The sequence below is a fragment of the Schistocerca serialis genome, chromosome 3 (assembly GCF_023864345.2).
Source record: "Schistocerca serialis cubense isolate TAMUIC-IGC-003099 chromosome 3, iqSchSeri2.2, whole genome shotgun sequence".
Classification (NCBI taxonomy): domain Eukaryota; kingdom Metazoa; phylum Arthropoda; class Insecta; order Orthoptera; family Acrididae; genus Schistocerca; species Schistocerca serialis.
This window is the reverse complement of record NC_064640.1, coordinates 766,043,915-766,067,199: the sequence shown is the minus strand read 5'-3', so window position 1 is coordinate 766,067,199 and position 23,285 is coordinate 766,043,915. Positions and strand designations below refer to the sequence as shown.

Genomic DNA, 23,285 nt, shown 5'->3' with positions numbered 1-23,285 from the left:
TTATCACATGCTTTTGCACCCTAAAAACTTTTGCTTGGTTTGATGAGTTACCCCAGAATATGATCCTATATGACATAATAGAATGAAAGTAAGCAAAGTGTGCAAGTTTTTTTGTATTTATATCTCCTACATCTGACATCATTCTCACTGAATATACAGACTTGTTTAGGCACTTAAGCAATTCTGTGGTATGCCCTTCCCAACTGAATTTATTACCGAGTTGTAATCGCAGAAATTAAACACTGTCAACCTCTTCGATCTGCATGTTTTCATAGGTTATACACATGCTGAAAGGAAATCTTTTACAGGTTCTGAGCTGCATATAGTGGGTCTTAAAGTTTAATGACAGTGAATTAGCTTTAAACCACTTATTAATGTCAGTGAAAATTTGATTACCAGCAATTTCTAAATCTGTACTTGACTTGCTACTTATTGAAATGTTTGTATCATCTGCAAACAAAACAAACTTAGCATCTGGCAATGTAACACAAGAAAAAGCAATGGACCCAAGATGGAACCTTGAGGAACACCACATATTAATTACTTCCCAGTCAGATGAAGACTGACTGCTTACTGCACAGGTATTTCACAACAACACTCTTTGTTTCCTGTCAGATACATAAGACTCAAACCATTTCACAGCATTGCCAGTGACACCATAATATTCCAATTTACTTAAGAAAATGCTGTGGTTCACATAGTCAAAGGCTTTTGACAGGTCACTGAAAATGCCAGTAGCCTCTAATTAATTATCCAATGAATTAAGTACATTCTCACAGTAAGTGTAAATAGCTTTCTCTATATCAGAACCCTTAAGTAATCCAAATTGTGACTTAGACAATATTGATGGTATCTCTTTATCCCCCTTCTTGTAAAGAGGCTTAACTTCAGCATATTTTAGCCAATCTGTAAATGTTCTGCTGATAAGAGATTGATTACACAAATAACTTAGAGAAAGAAAAACAATTAACTGTCAAATTTTTTAAATAGGCTGAATTTAAATTTTTTCAATTTCATATTTTGAACAATATAATGAAATGACAGTAAGAATAATTTATTCATTCTCTCTTGCTGTGTTTCCTATGCTTTCCTGTATTTTACACTTTCCTGCATTTTGCACTTTTTTGGGTCAATCTACTGAAATGTGTAAAAAGGGGGGTTTACTGTACCTTCTATATTATCAAAAATACACATATCTCATCAACACTGTCCATTCTATCCAATAAAGTACAGTCTCACAGAAACATAAACAAATTAGGTATATAAGTGTCAGCTATACCTGGCAACAAGCAACTGCATTTGGGTCTTTTTTCAAAGGCAGTTTGATCATTTCCAATCCTCCTGAACTGATCTGTGCACTGCTTGGTGTTACCTGACCAGCAATTCTTGCACGCATTGGCTGCTGTAGAAATGTGCTGTCTGGGGGGTTATTAACTACATCCCATTTACAGTAAATTTGTACATAGTTGGAGATTGCACCTTGGCAATTTTGCTTGCGTTCAAGGGCTGCAATGTAGTCACCTGAAAATAAACAATATATAACTTAGAGTTATCATGTAGTGTTCAAAAAGTTCATTTCATTCTCATTTAAAACTGGGAAAAATAACAGAATACATTCAGAGGCATAACACAGAGGCATTCAGTAAGTGATGCAACATTTTTTTTTTTTTCCCACTCAGTCAATTTCGGTTGAAAAAAATGTGGAATTTGTTGTGAGAGATTGTGAAATATTCCTGCTTCAGCCTCTACAGTTTCATGAAGTTCTAATTGGTGATTGTGCTATACATAGCCTTCAAAATGGGGCCTGTAATGGAGGTGCATTCCAAGCAGAGAGCTGTCATTGAGTTTCTTTCGGTAGAAAACCAGAGCATCACAGATACTCATAGGTACTTGCAGAATGCCTACAGAGACCTGACAGCAGACAAAAGCATTGTGAGTCATCGGGCAAGGCATGTGTCATCATCACAACAAGGTTGCGCAAACTTGTCTGATTTCTCACAAGCCAGCCGGCTGCAGACAGCTGTGACTCCTGCAATGTTGGAATATACAGATACTCTCATTTGAGGATAAATCACAAACAAGCAACTTGCTGCTCAACTGGTAGTGCTGACTCACTTGTCTACCAGTTTGGGTACTCAAGGGTGTGTGCCTGCCGGTTTCCTTGTCACCTAACAGAAGACCATAAAGAGCAATGGAGGACAATCTGTGGGGAATTGCTTGCATGTTATGCGACTGATCATCACAATTTTTTGTCAAATATCATCACAGGTGATGAAACATGGGTTCATCACTTCAAACCAGAAACAAAACAGCAATCCATGGAGTGGTGTCACATTGCCTCTCCTTCGAACAGAAAGTTCAAAGTTACACCCTCAGCTGATAAAGTCACTGTGATAGCCTTCTCGGTCTCTGAAGGGCGTTATTCTGTTTGCTGTCCTCCTTCATGGTGCAACAATCACCTCTGAAGTGTATTACGCTACCATCAGGAAATTAAAGAAATGACGTCAGCATGTTTGTCATCACAAAAATGCAAACGGACTTCTCCTCTATGACAACGCAAGGTCTCACACATGTCTGTGCACCCAAGAGGAGATCGCAAAATTTCAATGGACTGTTCTTCCTCATCCACCCAACAGCCCACATCTCTCACCTTCTGACTTCTATCTGTTTGGTCCAATGAAGGATGGATGCCACGGGAACCAGTATATGGATAATGAGGAGGTTACTGACAAAGCAAGACATTAGCTCCAATGTCTACCAGTAGAGTGGTACTATACGGGCTCACAAGCCCTCCCAGTAAGATGGCATAAGGCCATCACATTTGAATGGAGGTTATGTTTAAAAACAGGGTTTTGTTTAGATTAGATTAGAGATTAGATTAGATTAGATTACATTAGTACTAGTTCCATGGATCATGAATACAATATTTCGTAATGATGTGGAACGAGTCAAATTTTCCAATACATGACATATTTAAGTTAATTTAATGACATAATTAAGTTAATATAACAACTTTTTTTATTCTTTTTGTTTTTTTAAATTTTTTATAATTTTTTTTTTTCTTAATTTATGTCTAAAAATTCCTCTATGGAGTAGAAGGAGTTGTCATTCAGAAATTCTTTTAATTTCTTCTTAATTACTTGTTGGTTATCTGTCAGACTTTTGATACTATTTGGTAAGTGACCAAAGACTTTAGTGGCAGTATAATTCACCCCTGTCTGTGCCAAAGTTAGATTTAATCTTGAATAGTGAAGATCATCCTTTTTCCTAGTATTGTAGTTATGCACACTGCTATTACTTTTGAATTGGGTTTGGTTGTTAATAACAAATTTCATAAGAGAGTATATATACTGAGAAGCTACTGTGAATATCCCTAGATCTTTAAATAAATGTCTGCAGGATGATCTTGGGTGGACTCCAGCTATTATTCTCATTACACGCTTTTGTGCAATAAATACTTTATTCCTCAGTGATGAATTACCCCAAAATATGATGCCATATGCAAGCAATGAGTCGAGAATAATGTGGTATATTGGAATCCTGAATAAAACCAACATGTTTTCAGAAAATAGATGTGTTGCATTACTTACTGAATACGTCTTGTATTTTTTCAGTGCCTGAAGAAAAAGATAGCAGAACAGATAGACCAAAGTTTTCTGTAGTCATGAAATGAGTCACCATTCTGCACAGTTATGATAATGCTGTGGAATTACCCTGTTGGCATAAGTGTCACTGCCCCAGCTGATGGTGGGTGCTCGATCTGGGGGGAGGGGGGGGGGGACCTTGGTATGCGGGTCAGTCTACGAGAGAGCAGACAGCCTGAACATCACATACAGACTGCCACAGAGAAAAGCACAAAATGCGATCAGTGTGAATGAACGAAACAACTAGCGTGTGGAACAAAGAGCACAGCATGAAGCAAAAGCCAGTTCTGTATTAGTCAACCTGAGCATGAGATCTGACTGGCCTGGCCTATCACTGCCAGCAAGTAAATACCTGGGTCAGCTGTTTGGCCCATATGGTACTTTGTGTGCACTGTCCATGATAGCTTTCTGCGTTGTTTGCCACAAGACCTACTCCAGCTCATCTGCATTCATATGTATGTATGCTATTGGGGATACTAAATGCCCCCTCCCACCCCCCCCCCCCCTCCTCCTGAAAAGGCCACATATGGCCGAAAATGGCTTGGTTTCTGCTAGGGCACCAAAATGGCAGAAGACTGTGGAGGCTGGCATAATGGCTAGTCTGGCGACATCAGCAGGAGTGACAATTCATCTACGGGTGACTAAAGAAAGGAGGGCTCAAGTCCTAAGTCCATAGCCTCACCGTCAAGAATCATGGGAATGATTGCTGCTAGCTCCCTATTCTGGAGTGAAAGCAGTGCAGAGAGGGTGCGGAGTGTTGGCAGAAGGTGTGCATGCTGTGGCAATTGGTAGTCTCCTGCTGGGCAAATGATGTGACTGATCCCATCACTCAGCTAGCGTGGAGATGGCAGCATTAAAAGTCCAATGGGTCATGGATGCAGCTGATCTGAATGATCGGTTAGCTGACTGATATCCACCACAAACAAATGCTTATCTTTCTGGTCCACCACTACACTCACCAGTCACCACTGCTGCTGGCTGAAAGACCATGCCCAGACAGCAGCCCCATATGGAAAATGCAGTGGGACGTGAAATTCCAGGGCCTGCAAATCAGCATGTAACAAATCTAAGAGGCACCATGGCTGGTGCCATTGTAAATGTTCCACTCAACTGCACCCTCTGACTGTAGTCGCACAGTACATGGCTAGAAAGCTAGAAAGTGCATCATCATGGGATGAGGTAGACATGGACTTCTTTGTTTGTGTCTTGAATGTTTGCATGAATCACTCCACCTCTGAGTTAGAAGCCATGTGAAATTGGGTGATATTGAGTTGCCGGATGCTTCTGTGAATGCAAAAAACCTTAAAATTTTCATGGCACAAATTGCCAATCATTATCAGATACGAGAGTCCATGGGGATCCCTTGATAGTGAAAACAAATAATAGCTCATGAATAGTTGCTGTTGACATCACAGAGGGCAGACTGGCTATATATGGGAAATTGGACAATGCATCCCCCACCAAAAACCACATGTTTCCCAAAACAAGGCCTGTAAAGTCAATGTGCACTCAGTCGCAACGGTGCTCTGGGACTGGCCAAGGGGAAGGGGAGAATTGATGCCCTGGTCAGCCTGGTTCCCTGCACCGGTCACACTAGCCTCCACAAGATGTCCAGTGTCATGATCAATCGTCAACCAGTACGCTCATCATCATGTCAAAGTCTCTGTATGAGGCATACTCCAGTGCAACATAACAGCTGCAGTATGGGAGGACACAATGCTGGAGGGACGACTTTTCAACAGCTTTGATCCCGCAAGACAAGCATGTGGAACTCCTGGACAAACTCAAGTCAATTTTGTAGTAGGAAAAATGTAAGTTACACCAAATCCACTCTTCCAGGGGCACACCTGTGCCATCCCATCTAGGTTGCGGAGATGTTTTTTTCAGAAAAGTGGGTCAGCAGGTATAGCGGCCCCAACTTCCCATCCAGTGAAAGAAAAAATCCAGCATCATCTGTTGGAAGGTATCGTCCAAAATGAAAATGAAAGCCTCCTGTTGATCAAACTCAGGATCAGGTACTGCTGGTGATTGCAATAGTGCATCTGCATTAGCATGCTGGATGGTGGGCCAGTAACAAATATCACAATAATAATTACTGAGAAAGAATGTCCACCCCTGCAATCCAGTAGTTTAGACTGAGGGACAAATAATGAAATCAGTGGCTTGTGGTTGGTGATGACTAGGAACATTGCTCCACACAAAAACACGTGCAATTTATTAGAAAATGATACCCAGTTCCTCCTTTTCCCCCTGTGAAAAATTACATTGCACTGCTAATAAAGTATCTTCGATGCACAAGCACTGGGCTACTTGGTGCCATCTGGATTCTGTTGTGATAGGACTGTACCAGCACCATACTGGGATGCGTCAGAGGCCAGAGTTAATGACTTACCCAGCATAAAATAAGCTGCACAGGGAGTGGAGCACAAACACTGCTTGAGGGACTGAAAATGTCATTGACAGTCCACAGACCGCATGAATTTGATGCCCTTTTGGTGAAGCTGGTTAAGAGAATGGCAAATGTGCCCACCTTGGGGAATAGCCTTAGGGTAATTAGAAATTTTGACCAATAAGGACTGGAATTCCTTCAGGTTCTTGGGTACCAGCAGGCTGACAATGGCTTTGATGTGCTTGTCCAAATGGATGTCATCCTTGCCAAACATGATCCAAAGAATGCACTTTTAGGGACAAAGAAACTACATTTTTCCAATTTGCAATGAAGGCTGTTGTCCAGAAGGCATTGGAAAACTTTCTGCAGATTTCATACATGTTCCTTTCGCATGGAGTCTGTGAACCAGATGTCATTAAAGTAGTTGACACAGCAGGGAATGTCCTTGATCAAATGCTCCAAATATATTTCATAAATTCCTGGGGCAGACAAAATTCAAAAGGGCAAGGAATGAAACTAGCAAAGTCCAAACCGATTTGCCCACTGAGCAGAAGGAGATATGGAAGGAGAGCAATACCAAAAGCATGAAAAATGTCATCATCAGGGATCACAACTCTTTGTCTTACTTGTACCCACCAAGCTCTTCGTCAATGGCGTCATCACACTGAGGCTCAGCGGAAGACCAGATCGCCTGGCCAGCCCCTTTGTGCATTGTGGACTACTTACTATGTGTATCTAACTTCACCACCTGTCGATTGTCTGAAAGTAAATCCCTTGCTGCTGCTGTAAGTCCATGTGATTCAGCAATCTGGGAAACTTCAGTTAAAGAAGGGTGGGACAAGGCCATGGTCCTAGTCTGGACCTCAGGGCTGTGTGCTCATTGGACCATCATGTCAGTAATTAATGAGTGGTAGCACACTGGAGACAATTAATTGCACAGGAGACTTGGCAAGTCAGTGATCCAGGCTGTGAGTGACTGCCCTGGGCACTTGTGATACTGTTTAAACTGCAACTGTGCCACCACCGCATACATTTGATATCCAAAATACTGTATCAGCAACTGACAGAATCCTGAAATATCAGTTTCTTGGGCTCAGTAGAGGGTTTCAAATTTTGCACAGCAGTATCAACAATACACCTTACCTGGCAGTGCAGCAAGAGTCAGTGCAGGTAATTCTGCCTTTCCATTGATTGTTGTTGTGGTCTTCAGTCCTGAGACTGGTTTGATGCAGCTTTCCATGCTACTCAATCCTGTGCAAGCTTCTTCATCTCCCAGTACCTACTGCAACCTACATCCTTCTGAATTGCTTAGTGTATTCATCTCTTGGTCTCCCTCTACGATTTTTACCCTCCACGCTGCCCTCCAATGCTAAATTGGTGATCCCTTGATGCCTCAAAATATGTCCTACCAACCAATCCCTTCTTCTAGTCATGTTGTGCCACAAACTTTTCTTCTCCCCAATCCTATTCAATATCTCCTCATTAGTTACGTGATCTACCCACCTTATCTTCAGCATTCTTCTGTAGCACCACATTTCGAAAGCTTCTATTCTCTTCTTGTCCAAACTAGTTATCGTACATGTTTCACTTCCATACATGGCTACACTCCGTACAAATACTTTCAGAAACGACTTCCTGACACTTAAATCTAAACTCGATGTTAACAAATTTCTCTTCTTGAGAAACGCTTTCCTTGCCATTGCCAGTCTACATTTTATATCCTCTCTACTTCGACCATTATCGGTTATTTTACTCCCTAAATAGCAAAACTCCTTTACTACTTTAAGTGTCTCATTTCCTAATCTAATTCCCTCAGCATCACCCGATTTAATTTGACTACATTCCATTACCCTCGTTTTGCTTTTGTTGATGTCCATCTTTCCATACACTCATCAAAACTGGCTAATGGTATGAGGGTGGTGGAAGAGGAGGCTTTTGTGCAGGTCCCTGGTCTGCCACCAGTATGGTGTGAGAGTAGATCAATTCTGTATTCTGTTTGAGTAGCTTCTGCATTTGCTCCTGCTGAAGTTGATGCTGTTGCTTCTGGAGACACAACTGTTCCTGCCAGCACTGCAAAAATTTTGGGTCCGTGGTAGCCACCAATGAACACTATGAAAAAAAAATGAAATAAAAGTGTCACATGTGGAAAAACATCCTCATTCACCACTTTTGTTGGCACAGACATGACAATGCCCCAAAGCCATGCTGTCAGCACAAACAGCACTATTCTAGCCAATGGTGTGTGCTCAACCTGAAAGCTGGTTCCAGGAGAAGAAGAAAAACTCAACATTCAGGTCAATCTATGGAGCAGCAGAGGGTCAGAACACTGCAAAGAGACTGGCACAGAGAAAACCACAAAACAATATCAGTGCGAATGACTGAAACAACTAGCACTTGGAACCAAGACCATGACACATGGCTGCAGCCACATTCGTGTTAGTTGACCAGAGCATAAGAACTGACTGGCCCAGTTTTTCACTGCCAACAAGAAAACATCTTTGTTGACAGTTATGCCCATACGACACTCTGTGAGTGCCTTCTAGCTTATGATGCTACTCTGCCACGAGACCCCTACCAGCTCATCTACATCCATATGCATGTACACTGGCGGTGATATTAAACTCACCTTTTGTAAATGTAACACAAAATTTATTGGCTAGTGCATAAACACAAAAGAAACATCAACATGTTGGTGAGCTATCACTGTATGGTAGGTAATGGAAGGCACTAACGTGCTTCACTAGCTGCAGCTCCTTGAAATGGTGCTTACAATCTTCTCATTACATGTCCATAATATCAGAATCCTCACATAAATGTCCTTTATAATCATATGAATATTCTGAATTTCTTTTTTTTTTTTTGAACCCATATAGTTCCAATTTTGTTTTTAAACCTAACAATCGTGACTACTGAAGACAGAAGAATCCATAGTAAAAATGGTAAATGATGTTTTCCTTAAAGTATTAGCTAGTTTTGCACAAATTTATGATGGTCCCCAAGACATTACAAATGGTGGGACATGGTTTTATGATAGGGTGTGTGGTCACCACAAAAAGCAACGCATGCTGTGCAATGTGCTCCCATGCTGGCAATAAAGTTAGTGTGGAGCTCTTGAGGTAGGGCATTCCCTTCCTCCTACAGTGGAGTTGACAACTGCTGGATGGTCAGTGCTACAACCAGATGTGCTACAATACGTCTCCCTATGCATCCCACATGTTCTCAATGGGGTTTACATTGGGGGAAAGGGCAGGTTAGTCCATCTGTTGAATATGATCTCATTCCTAGAGCTGCTCTTCTTGTACTGTTCAATACGATCGTGTACTGTCATCCATAAAAATGAAGCCAGCACCAAACACATGGCTGAAAAGTTTCAAATAAGGAAGGAGTAGAGTGTCACAATAACATCAACCAGTAAGTGCACCACGTTCAAGGATTTGGAGGTGAGTACACTCATTCAATGAGGTACTCCACCAGTGCCGTTTGATGCAGTCACACTCTGTCATCCCTTGGATAGGGTCAGTGTCAAATACACCCATCAAATGATGCACATGTGGAAGGAGTACAGAGTCACAATAATGTCAACTGGTGAGTGTATTGTGTTCAAAAATTTGGAGGTCAGTGTGCCCATGCAACATTATGTATCCCCACACAATAACACCTCGATCATGAAAATGGTTATGTTTGACACTGTTCCTGGGTGTATTACTGTGTTCCCACCTCTCGCCGCATGAGGACATGTCTAGAATCACTACCCACACTGAATTCTCTCTCATGCAAGAAGAGCACATGAGCTCACCCCTCATTCGTCCAGTTCCTATGCTCTTGGCACCATCAAAAAAGATGCTGCCAATGTGTGGGTGTCAATGGAACACAACATAATGCTTACTGGGCAAAGAAACCACCCCCATGCAGTTGCCATTTCACTGTGGAGCACAAGATTGCATGCTTGCAGTCCTGTTAAACATGTAAACGTAGGCTTCTGTGGCCGTTGTCACAGTCAGTTAGCAATACACCCTGAGGAAGGCGCCTTGCAACAGTGGCCGAAACGTAGGAATTTTACAGATGACAATACGGCCTCAAACTCAGAAGAATTTTATTAACTCTGTTAACTACGGTTGCAATTGCATCTGTTGTCTGATATGGGTCCCTTATTGCCTGTTGCACATCATAGCAGTCATCTGCTTCTATAGGTGGCCATGGTTGACTACCTTCTTTCCTTCTGGTGGCAATGCCTATGGTTTGGAATGCTTCCATGCTCCCCGTGACTGTGAAACAATGCTGTCAGCAATACCAAACTACTGGGCTACACTTGTCACACTTCACCCTTCTACCAGTTTCCTGATGATCCACCCCCATGTGAAGTCATCCAGATATTGTTTCCAGGCTGTGCTCTAATGAAGGACGCAATCATAGATCACCACAACTGCTTGCTGATAGACACACACTGTCTTTTCCCATTCCTTCAACTGCCTTGTGTTGCAGGGTAGCCCTGTTTGGTACTACAGTCATGCAGACCTCAAGCCATATGATTTTCAGCTTTCTGTGTATGACTCGGAATCTTCTGGCAACAGGCAACTGCACTTTCATTCATTTCCACTGAGTAGTTAATAAATTATTGTACTTTATCTTTGTCATCCTAAAGGTTTTCAGAGCAGTGTTTTGCACATTTTTTGGTTCACCTCTAAAGGAGACAACTTGTAAAGCACTAGTATGACCCATTCTTGAGCACTGCTGATGTGTTTGGGCTCTCCAAGAGGTCAGCTTAAAGGAAGACATCAAGGCAATTCAAAGACGGGCGGTTGGATTTGTTGCTGGTAGGTTCGATAGTATTATAGAGATGCTAAGTGAAGTCAAATGGGAATCACCGGAGGGAAGATGGCATTCTTTTTACAGAATAATATTGATAAAATTTACAGAAAAGGGAGTTGTAGTTGACTGCATAACGATCCCACTGCTGCCAATGTACATTTTGAGTGAGGGCCCTGATGATAAGAGAAATTAGGGCTCACACAGAGACACATAGCCAGTAGCTTTTCCCTCACTCTATTTGCAAGTGGAACAGGAAAGTAAATGAGTAATAGTGATTCAAGGTACCCTCTGTCATGCACCTTACAGTGGCTTGAGGAGAATGTAAGTAGCTGTAGATAGTAATTAGAAATGTACATGAAATTCAAAAATGTACATCTTGCAGACATCTGTTTAAACAATTGAAAACATTAAACAGTGCTGCCTTCTAGTGAATTTAACTTTTACACAGAAAAGAGTGCAACATTCAGCTATAGAAGTCTTCAATGATCTGCCCATTGAAATAAAATGTCTGACAGTCAGTATAAGTGTATTCAAACAAATATTAAAGTTGTTTCTCAAACCTGTAATCTGCCAGGAGGTGTGTGTGTGTGTGTGTGTGTGTGTGTGTGTGTGCGTGTGTGTGTGTGTGTGTGTGTGTGTGTGTGTTCTCTCTCTCTCTCTCTCTCTCTCTCTCTCTCTCTCTCTCTCTCTCTCTTTCTCAGCCTTTGTCTAATTTGTCTAATTGTCTCTTGTCTCTGTGCAACTGACAGGCTATGCATGATAACATTTATGGTGAATATAATATATGATCTACAAGACATGGAAACTAACAAACTAATTAATTACATCAGGTGGGCACAAATACATGAATACAGCAGTATTTACTGGTCATTAAGTTATCCAATCCATGACTGATGATAAGAATATCAGGCCTACAATCTTGTGCTGACAGTCAGTGACTCAAGGCATATTTACCGACAGTTTCAAATATGCCACATTGGCATCAGTATATCCAAATGGATATATGAAAATCACCTTCAATTACGTCCAAGAAAGTGTTTTTTATTAAAAACCTCATTCAGCTACATGGAGCAGTGTAACTGCTCTCTGTACAGCTTTTGTAATGGATTCTTTTTGTGGAGAATTCCTTGCATGATGACAAAAAGTAAGTCCTGGCAGATAAAGAACAAAAACTATACTATTTGTATATTTTATGATCTTGTCAAAATCTTTTTCATTATCTGCACAGGTGTCACAATGCAACTTCACTATATGGTGAGTGCAGATACTTCATGGCCCAATGGTGGCTCAATAATAGCTGAAGAACAGAATCCCATGAGAATGGAATGAACTCGCCATCTAGTGCAAGCAGTGGACCCCCCCCCCCCCCCCACCATCAGCAAGAGGGAGGGGGAGGAGGGTGGCAGATCAAATTTCGTGAGCTCCACATCAGCAGGCGCGGGTGTGGGCTTCACTGTGGGCTGCTGCTGCAGGTGCAAGCCCTCACACAAAATAACATTGTGACCCAATCAGCTGCCCATCACACCAGAAGACCACAGCAGTAATGCTCCCACAGGATGCAGGTTTAGCTGATTTGCATGATGGGTCAGCAGCTCCCTACCAACATCCACAACAAACAACTGCTGACCTTTGTGGTCCACCATGACAACTGGTAGCCACCCCCACTACAGCCCAAAGGACTGGGCCCAGACGGCAGCCCCCAGTAGGAAACCATGACAGTCTATGGCAGTAAGTGGGATGTGACTCATTGTGCAGCAAGTCCAGGAGAAGCTGTGGCTGGCACCCATGCAAACATTCTGCTGCACTGCACCCATCAACTGGCATTGCCCCGTATATGGCCAGAAAGCTTGACAATGCATCATAATGGGAAGTGGCAGATATGGAATTTCTTCATTTGGGTCTTAAACTTATGCACAATGGACTCCATCTCTGAGTTAGAAGCCTGGTGAAATGGAGTGGTAGTCAGATGCTGGATACCACTGTGAACACAAAAGTCCTCAAACTCTTGTGACACAAATTGCTGAGTGTTGTCAGATACCATGGTCCTGGGGGATCCCTCAATGGCAAAAATAACCGACAGTGCATGAACCACAGCAGTTGGTGATGTGGAGGACAGACTGGCTATGTACGGGAAACTGGACAATGCATCGACCTCCAACAACCACATGCTGCACACAAAGAGTTCCCCCTGTCCCAGGGGTGCTCCAGGACTGGCTAAAGAGAGAACTGGTGCAGCCTGGTCCTGTACACATGCCCAGGAAGAACACACCAGATGTTCAATGCCACAATCAATCACCAGCCAGTAGACGTGACGTCACATTGCCTTCATATGAGTCATACCCCAGTGTGATGCATGCGGCAATTGGAGTAAGAAATGCCGGGGAATGACCACGTGACAGCATTGTTCCACTGTGGCAAGCATAAGAACCTTCTGGACAGCACTGAGCTGATAATGTACAAGAAAAAACGTATTTCACATCTGATCCACACCAAAGAGAAGCGCTGCAGCCAACCCTGCTGGACCACTGAAATGACATGCGAGAAAAATGGGCCAATGGCTACGGAGGTCACAACTGCATCTGCCATCAACAGACAGTCCAACAGAGTTTGCCACAAGGGTTTGCCTGCCAATCAAACTCCAGATCAGGCTCCACTGATGGTCACGACAGCACATCACTGTCGGCATGCTGGCAGTGGTTAGTAACAAATGTCACATCAATAGTTACTGAGAAGAGGGCCCACCACTGCAACTGGGGGATAGTCCTATCTGGCAGCTTGGAACAAGAGCCGGCCGAAGTGGCCGTGCGGTTAAAGGCGCTGCAGTCTGGAACCGCAAGACCGCTACGGTCGCAGGTTCGAATCCTGCCTCGGGCATGGATGTTTGTGATGTCCTTAGGTTAGTTAGGTTTAACTAGTTCTAAGTTCTAGGGGACTAATGACCTCAGCAGTTGAGTCCCATAGTGCTCAGAGCCATTTGAACAATTTTTTTGGAACAAGAGCCAAATAAGGATATCAGTGGCTTGTGGTCAATGATGTGGAGGAAATTCACCCCATACAGGAAGACATTAAACTTTTAACCCTGAAAATAACATCTAGTGCATCCTTTTCCACCTATGAATAATTATACTGCACAGTAGAAAGCATCTCTGGTGCTTAAGCGATGGGCTGTTCTGTGCTATCCAGGTTCTGATGGGACAGAATGGCACCAGTGCCATACTTGGGTGCATCACAGGCCAGGGTTAAAGGTTTACCCAGCATAAACAAAGCCAGACAGGGAGCAAAGTACAAACACTGCTTGATAGACTAAAAAGCCCATTAACAATCCTCAGACCAGACAAGCTCCATTCCCTTCTGGCAAACCCAGTTAAAAGGCTGCAGACATGCATGGCCTGGGGAACAAACTGAGCATAATACCAAATCTTACCCAAAAAAGACAGGAGCTCCTTCAGGTTCTTGGGTACTGGTGTGTTGACAATGGCCTTGATGTGGTCGTATTTGGGGGCAAGACCATCTTTACCAAGCCCATGAACCAAAAAATGCACACCTGGGGAGAAAAAACAGCACTTCTCCCACTTAGAATGAAGGCCATTCTCCAGAAGACATTGGAAAACCAACTGATTGTTTCATAAATGCTCCTCCCAAGTAGAGCCTGTGACCCAGATGTCATCAAGGTAACAGGAAATGTCCTTAATCAACTGTTCCAAATTCCATTGGTAAATTCCTGGTGTAGATTATATCCCAAAAGGCAAGTGATTAAACCAGTAAAGCCCAAGGGGGTACTGAGGACCTGGAAATCCCAAGAAATCGCATCCAACATGAACTGCAGATAAACGTCGTGCAAGTTAATGCGGAAAAATACTGGGCCCACAGACAACTTCATCAAAAACTCTGTCTGCCACAGAACAGGATATGAACCTACAACAAAATGCGTGTTGATCATCTGTTTAAAATCACCACAAAGGCACATGGCACCACTGGGCTTTAAAATCACCACCAAAGCAGAGGCTCACTGAGTCGACGAAATAGGAGACATGATACCCTGATCCTGCCAATGTTGCAGCTCAGCTTTTATCTTGTTGCGCACTGTGAAGGAAATGGTTCAGGGATGACAAAATTTGGGTATTGACTGACAGCTTAAGAGAAACATGTGCCTCAAAATTTCTGTTTGGCCCAAGGTATTGTCAAATAGTAGGCTGTAGGATTGCAGTAACGAGTCCAGATCATGAACAGGAATGGATTGAGACACTGAATAAACTTCATCAATGATCTGGAAGCCAAAAACAGAAAACACATCAAGCCCCCATGTCGAGATGGGGAATTGGTCCTGAGCCTCTCCCTCTAAATGAATGCACTATTTGCTATAAGACATAACCTGATGGAGCGAACACTGCAATTCTCTGCACCTAAAGAGCCTGCATGTATCTAAGTTAATTAGGCTGACTGTCTCTACTGTATCTACCTGAAATTCTACTGCTCATCCATTCACTAAAAACAACATACACTGATGTGTCACATGAAAGGCCTCAAAGACAGCCCCAGAGTCCAGTGAAAACAGTGGAGTATCTGATGACTGACTCACAGCCTGTCAACTGCCACAAACAGTTGCAAAATTGCCTATCCACTGGTATACCCCACACACAGCCTCCAAGTGCGGACAGTCATGGTGAAGAGGCAACAAATGACATTGGGGCCAGGATGCTAGCTCACCCAATGAGTGGAAGGATAATGATGGCGAGGACCTGAAAAATGCTGCTGGTGGGAATTACAAAGCTGCATGCAGCATGTCACTCCACTGGCTTCGCCAATGGCAGCAACATACGCTGGCTTGGCAGGAGACGAGGTCACCTGGGGTGTGCTGAGAGGCACCGGGAGCTGTTTACCATCCACACCCAATTGAAACCCCCATCAATTCTAAGAAAGGACTGCTGTAAGCTCATGCGATCCCACAATTTGAGCAATACTGTCTAAACAAGGGTCAGACAAGGCTAACACCACAGTCTGAACATCATGATCAGGAGCTAACTTGACAATCACACCCCGAATTAGTTGGTCTGCATAAGAGGTAACACATTTGGGACACTCAAAATGACACTTGTGTGAGAGGCCCTGCAAATTGGCAATCCAGGCCACATACGATTGCCCAGGGCACTTGTGGTGCTGATTAAACTGCAACTGCACTGCCACCACATGGATTTCATGCCCATTATACTGTATAAGCAACAAAAAAAGCTCATCAAAGGGAACTTTCTCGGGTTTAGTGGAGAGCTTCAAATTTTGGACAACTCCACATAAACCTGTGCTGCTGGACGACAACAACAAGGCAGCCATATCAACTGGATCAATGATATGTCTTACCTAGCAGTGCAGCAAAAACTGATGCAAGTAATTCTCCCACCTTTCCACCAGCTCATCGAAACCAGGAAACTGCATAAGGGACGGCACAGAAAACTGAACAGCTGGTGCACAACTTCCCCAACACTGAGGCAAGGGCGTAAAGCAAGTCCGCATTTTGGGTTAGCAGCACCTGCATCTGCTCTTGTTGCTGCTGCTGATGCTGCTGCTGTGCAACTGTTCCTTCCAACACTACAGAAATGCTGTGTCCATGGTATCCCAAGTGAACACTAGGAAAAGGGAAAAGAAAATATAGGGGTATTTCATGTTTAATAATCGCTGTCAATGGCAGTTAAGTACCTGCATGAGCTGCTTCACTACATGGCTGGCACAGATATTTCACGAGCTAATGGTGGTTCAGTAATAACTGGAGAACAGAACCCCATGAGAGGGAAACGTACTCATGGTGCGAGTTAATCTACAGGAAGCAGAGAGTCTGAACACATGTAGAGATGAGCACGGGAAGAACTCAGCACATGGCTAGCAAGAATGGCTAGTGGCTAAGTACTTGGCACTACATATGACACAATATGCTAGGTGATGTCTGTGTTGGTCAAACTCTGAGTAAGCACTGGTCCACCTGGCCTCCTGCCACTTGCAGTTAAATTCCTCCGGCAGTGGGTCTGCTCAAACCTTGTGTCACAAGCACTTTCTGTGGCAGGTTCCTACATTATTCCACTATGCCAACTCATCTGCCTCCATACAGATGTGCACTGGCAGTGATACTACATCTTTGATTGAGGGGACCATAAAATTCTATTTGGGGAACTAAAATATTGTGACATTAATGGTATCTCTCAAATATGGACTGAATCCCAGTTCCACCACAATAGAAAGCTTATGACAAACAAGTGTTTTACACTAATAAAACTTAACTCAAAATGTAACTGAACAGACCCACAACTGTTTCACAGAGAACAGTTTATGTTTTGGGGTCTCAATTTTGAACAAATAAAACCTGCAGAACTAGTTGTCGGTGTCCAACAGACGTATTTCAGTGAGCAACCAAGAGTTCTTCAGTGCCCCTGATGATGGAAACAGGGTTGTTCACTGAAATAGTGTGCCCGTTGGACACCAAGTACCAGCAGTACATAAATGGACTGTTCTGTCAACAAATACACTGAAAGAAGATAAAGACTCATCAGCAAAACTAACTTGCTGGTATCACAGAGTGACATAAGTTGACATAAACTGATTGAAATATTATGGATAGAACTCTTTTCAGTCCACTTGACTAACAAACTGGAATACACATATGGATAAACAAATCAAGATTACTCGAACACTCCACGGGTGTACTAACGAATCATAGTGTCCAATGGGCACAATATTTCAGTGCTCAGACATGTCACCATCGTCAGATGAGCTGATGAACTGAGCTCCTGAGGGTGGGCGGCTGTCTTAAATCCCCTCCCCCTGTGAGGCGTTCCCTCCGCAGTCCACACCCGCGGCTGCACATCGGCGCTCACTGAGACACTGGCGTCGGCATCTGTGGTGGCGTCGGTGTAATTGCCTCTTCTTCCCTGGTCACCCATTCGTTTTCTTTGCTGAGCATCTTTTTAATTAGACTCAGTGCTGGTTCCCACGCCTTGCTGAGGTTATAGCCACAATCTCGGTTGATGAGTCTGTCCCTGGTACAAATTTCGATAGCCTCTCTAACAATTCTGTTCCAGTATTTAGATGTCTATACCAAGACCCTGGTATGTTGGTAGTCCATTTCATGATTTTCAGACAAACAGTGTTCTGTGACCACTGACTTATTGGGGTACCTAAATCGAGTGTGTCTCTGATGTTCTCAGCAACGATCTCTGATGGTGCGAACTGTCTGTCCAATATAAGTCTTCCCACACTGACATGGAATCTGCTATATGCCGGCCTTCCGCAAACCGAGATCATCTTACTATTCTTCTCAAATTGTGATGGAATGTTTATGACAAATTTCATTGGTGAATATAGGTATTTCTCTGGAGCAATTAAAATGTCTAACTCCTTGAAGAGGTATCAACATGACAACTGTGAGTGAACATCACATATCATTCTTTCAGCCCGCTTTTGTGTGATCAGTACTTTCTTTCCAAGTGATGAGTTACATCAGAAAATTATTCCATGACATATTATTGAGTGGAAATAAGCTACATGTGTCAGGAGGTTCATTCATTTGTTTCAAAGACTAGCAATTACACAAAGAGCAAAACTAGCTGAGGCTCAGTTCAGGACATTTTTGACTTAAAGGAGTCATCACTGTGATGACTTTAAAACAATGATTTATTAATTTTAACAACATGGTGCTAACTTATTTTTGATATGGCAATATCCTATTTTCTTAAGGAATTATCTTCTATGGCAATCCAACCAAAGTAAATAAAGAACACACTCAATAAAACTGAATGGTATGAGTTCCGTTTAGAGTAGATTATTGGACATCTTGCATAGAATCTTTAAAGGTATTGCAATTTTTCCTCTCATTGCACTAAACATATAATACTGTGCTTCACAGCAAATGTACTCCAAAAGCAGTGGTTGAGTGCAGCCCTGCAAGCAGCAAGTACTGTACCTCCCTCCATCATCATAGGGAATAGGTTGGGGAACCATGTGGTGACTTGGGTAAATGAGGAAATTGGTCTTGAGAGAAATGCTTGAAGAAATCCAGACTGTCTTTATATTCTCTGTCATATTACACAACAATTGCCTTAATTTGCAGATCAGTGCAAATTGGGTACTGAAAGCTTCTTCATTTTTCCATTCAGTTGCACTACGAATCCTGATATATTTTCCAACATGACTGCCACTACATAAATTCTATGACAAACTTATATTTTTGACAATTTCATCAACACTGCTATGAATGTTAGATCCAGCTGTGAGGCTCCAATATTTAACTTTCATTCAGCACCAAAGAACATGCAACAAACCCTGCCACTAAACATTGTACGCCATTGTCTGAATGAGACACATGATTGTCATGTTTGATAATGGCAGCATGAAAAATTATTCTACCAGAAAGGGACCTAAATGTTCAGCTGCAACTGCTGAGTATTATTTGATTCCTCAAAAGGCACAAGGTCTCTGCTAAAAGTAGTGTAATTTTGCAGCTCATTCGAACAACACAATTGATTCATTTTTTACTCTTCTGCTTCCTCTTCTTTTAAAACCTTGCAGATGCTCATGTCCTTCACATTTTCCATATTCTTTGACATGTTGAGATATAAACTGTCTTTGTAAATTAAGCTTCCTGATGGTAGACAGCACCCTACAGTTCACCACAAATTTTGTGAATGAATCTTTTTGTGTAAAATTAAAAGATAACTCAGAATACAATTGAAATGCGAAGACATTGTCATTGTTATGCAATGCCAACTCGCCCTGGTGCTATTTGATGGCACCACTGTCAAAATACATTCCCCTATTTCACACGTGGCATTTGTCCTGTTTTATCAAACCACATGGAGCACATACATTCCCCCCATTCCCCACTATACTGCAACTGCTCCATTCACAAGCAAAAGTGTGAGCAAGCACGAGAGCTCACACTCAAAATCAGCTAGTCGTCTGTGCTGCTGACAGTAAAAATCAGTCAATGTTGAACTGCAATTTATACCATCCCCATAAATGATGCAAACACAATTTTTGTGCATGCTTTGAAACTTTGTCTAATGCTAACATTGCGGTTCTGTATTCTGGTGCAAAGGTCTTCAACAAGTTCCCATGAGACACAAAGTAATGATAGGGAATCTGTAAATAGTCAAAAGAAAGTGAAAATGATGCACAATTAGGCACTGTGGCTACAAATTACCTGATTATACAGATTAAAGGCTTGAAGATTCCCATTAACTGCTTGGTAACTAAAAATGTCCATTGTAAGCAGAACTTGATTGTTAAAAATGTAGATAACTACTATTCCATGGCAAAAATGTCAATGTAATCACTTAGGTTCAATGGTTCAAATGGTTCTGAGCACTATGGGACTTAACTTCTGAGGTCATCAATCTCCTAGAACTTAGAATAAGTTAAACCTAACTAACCTAAGGACATCACACACATCCATGCCCGAGGCAGGATTCAAACCTGCAACCGTAGCGGTCGCGCGGTTCCAGACTGTAGTACCTAGAACTGCTTAGCCACTCCGGCCGACCTAATCACTTAGGTGTTAAGTTAACAGTAGGAGGTAGTTGGTTAGATAAAGGGAACCTGTCAACTGAACAAAAGATGCCACAGGTCTGTAATTAACTGCTAATTTATGTTCAATAATTTCTCTGTGGTGCAGAAGGAGTTATCAAGGAGAAAAAGGAACCACTTAATACACCTACAGAAGTATCAGTATTCTTCATTATCTTAATACATTACAGTTAATTTAACCTGAGTACACACAATAGTGTTTAGTAGTTTAACAACAGTTAACTATTAGTCCAGTTTCTAACAAGTGCTTATCTTTGTTAAAAAATAGCGCGAATAGTTTCACATGGCTGAAGTTCCTTCTTCAAAATGGGATCTATTAAATACAGTGAACAAGTAGATAAATAGCTGAAGGAACAAATATAATTTTCTTAGATTTGTTAGTATTCAGCTGCAGCTTTTCCATACTTATTTACAAACATCACAGAGTAATTCCATTGAAGAAAATTGATTTAAACATGAAAGTCTCTTTTCTTACCATTACAGCAATACACCATCTGATGTACTTCATCTACAGTAGGAAAAGTGAACAGAACATCTCCAGCCTCAGCTAAGACACGAACTTCAACAGCATGCTGGGCCTGAGCCAACAGCAAACGATCAGGTGGAGCAGTAGTTACTGTCAATGGTTCCTCACATTTATGGATGTCCTGATTTGCAAAATGATGAACTGATATTACTCGCACCATTCTTCAAAAATCTGGAAAAAAAAAGACATCAAGGAAATGAAGAGAATTTAGAGAAGGTTATTAGAACACATGTCTATATGAAAGACCCCTCTGTTTTACTGACAATCTGGAATATGACACATATACAGTAAATTATTGTTCTCACTATTTTTTGTAACATGAAAATGGAATAAACGGTGCAACACTGAAGGACTATTGAGTCTAAACACACAATATCGGCAAATGCGCAGTGCAAAATCCAGGTTTTACAGCACGAGCACAGTGTATGACTTCTCAGTCTGCAGTATTTTAATTGTGATTCAGGTTAACACATCTTTGAGTAAATATGTATTTACAGCCATGGGGAGACAAATTTAATACGTCAGTTACGTGTTATTCTCTAATTACAACTCTAGGAATCTTGTTTTCCAGCTTCTGTTGACAAAATGGTAATTTATTTTACTTAATTTTGTCTCTGTTACAAAATTTTGTTAAAACTTCTAAGCATAATTAAAGTATAGTTTTAAGCACTATTACTGAAATGCATTGGTGTTGTGAAAAAGCCTATGAGCTGTGCTGCTGAGGTATGTAGTGTACTCAACATGGTGGATCCGCCCTCACAGCAGGGTGCATGGTGAGCGGTACTGCACTCCTGTCGCTCAAGGAGGGGGGACAATGTGGAGGCTGGTCATCTGGCCTTGCCTATTTGTCCTGTGAGTGAACAGGTGGTGTTCCAATGTTACGCACATTATAGCGGCCCTTAGGAAGATAGTATTCAGGGGCGGAAAGAAGCCAGTGTGCACTCAGTATGTCTGCCAGGGCAGGGGGGCCTCATCTGATATGTGGAGACAACCCTTCCTTCTGTCATCAAGTCAGCAGGGTGAAGTCATCTACAAGTTGTGGATACATTAGCACCAATGATGCCTGTCACAAGAGTTGTGGGAACATCCTTAGTCCACACAGGCGACTGGTAGAGCTGGTGAAGGGTGATGAACTTGTGCCCGGAGTGCAAGCAGAGGTCACAATTTTCAGAATTTTTCCCAAAGTCTATTGGGGTCCTTTGGTTTGGAGTCGAATGGAGGGTCTGTACCAAAGGCTTTGTCAACTCTGTGACAGTCTTGGCTACAGATTTCTGGACATGTTTTATTGGCTGGGGATTTGTACAACTCTCCTTGACAGGTCATGGGATCACTGCACAAAGGAAGCAGCTTCTTAGGTAGTAGAGTACTAGTGGAGTCACAAGGACATTTTGGAGTTGGGTTTGGTTGTTTGTGGGAAGAGACCAAACTGCAAGGTCACCAGTCTTGTCGAATCAGGGAAGGATGGGGAAGGAAGTCGGCCATGCCCTTTCAGAGGAACCATCTCGGCACTTGCCTGGAGCGATTTAGGGAAATCATGGAAAACCTAAATCAGGATGGCCGGACGCGGGATTGAACCGTCGTCCACCCAAACAAGGACATTTTTTAGGCTAGGCGATAGTTTGAAGTACACTGACGAACATTCGCCAGTTGATATGCAGATAGGGAAGTCAGACCACATTCAGAGTGAAGACAACTCACAACTCATAAATAGTTCCTGAATTTACTACTCTCCGAGAAAGTTCTGGTACTCAAATTATTCTTGGGACCGAGAGCTGGTTGACCCAAAGTAGAAAGTTTTGAGATATTTAGCGAGTCATGGAATGTATTTTGGAAACATAGATTAGATGCCATCGGAGGAGGAGTGCTTGTTGCAGTTGATAAAAATATGTTATCCACTGAGAGGGAGAGTGTTCATTGCAGCTGACAAAAATATTGTCTCTATTGGGGTCAAAGTTGAGTGTGACAGTGAAATTATCTGGTTGTGTATAACAGGTCAAGGTGAACTCAAGTTAATTGTTGGATGTTTTTATTGGGCACTCAATTCTGCTGTGACAGTTCTAGAGTCATTCAAAGAAAGTCTATGGTCAGCAGCACATAAATACCTAGATCATGCAATATTAGTTGGAGCAAATATAAACCGGGAAATCTATTATGGATTCTTTGTGGGAGGGGGGAGGGGAGGGGGGTAGAGACAGACAGTCCTGCAAAGTACTTTTCAACACAATTTCTGAAAACTGTCTTGAGCAGGTAATTCGGCAGCCAATATGCAATGGAGATATCTTAAGAACTTGTAACTATGAACAGGCTGGATGTTATCGATAGTGTCAGTATAGAGACAGGAATTAGTAGT

At 42.3% G+C, this 23,285-nt stretch overlaps 1 protein-coding gene across 1 annotated transcript in view; it reads right to left on the bottom strand.

The window, feature by feature from the left end:
- The window catches only part of LOC126471215 (Hermansky-Pudlak syndrome 3 protein-like), an 80,391-nt gene extending 59,296 nt beyond the window's left edge, over positions 1-21,095 (bottom strand). Inside the window, 2 exon segments of the mRNA XM_050099338.1 lie at positions 1,280-1,521; positions 20,885-21,095. Coding sequence (XP_049955295.1) covers positions 1,280-1,521; positions 20,885-21,095 — 453 coding nt within the window.
- Positions 21,096-23,285: the final 2,190 nt, after the last annotated feature.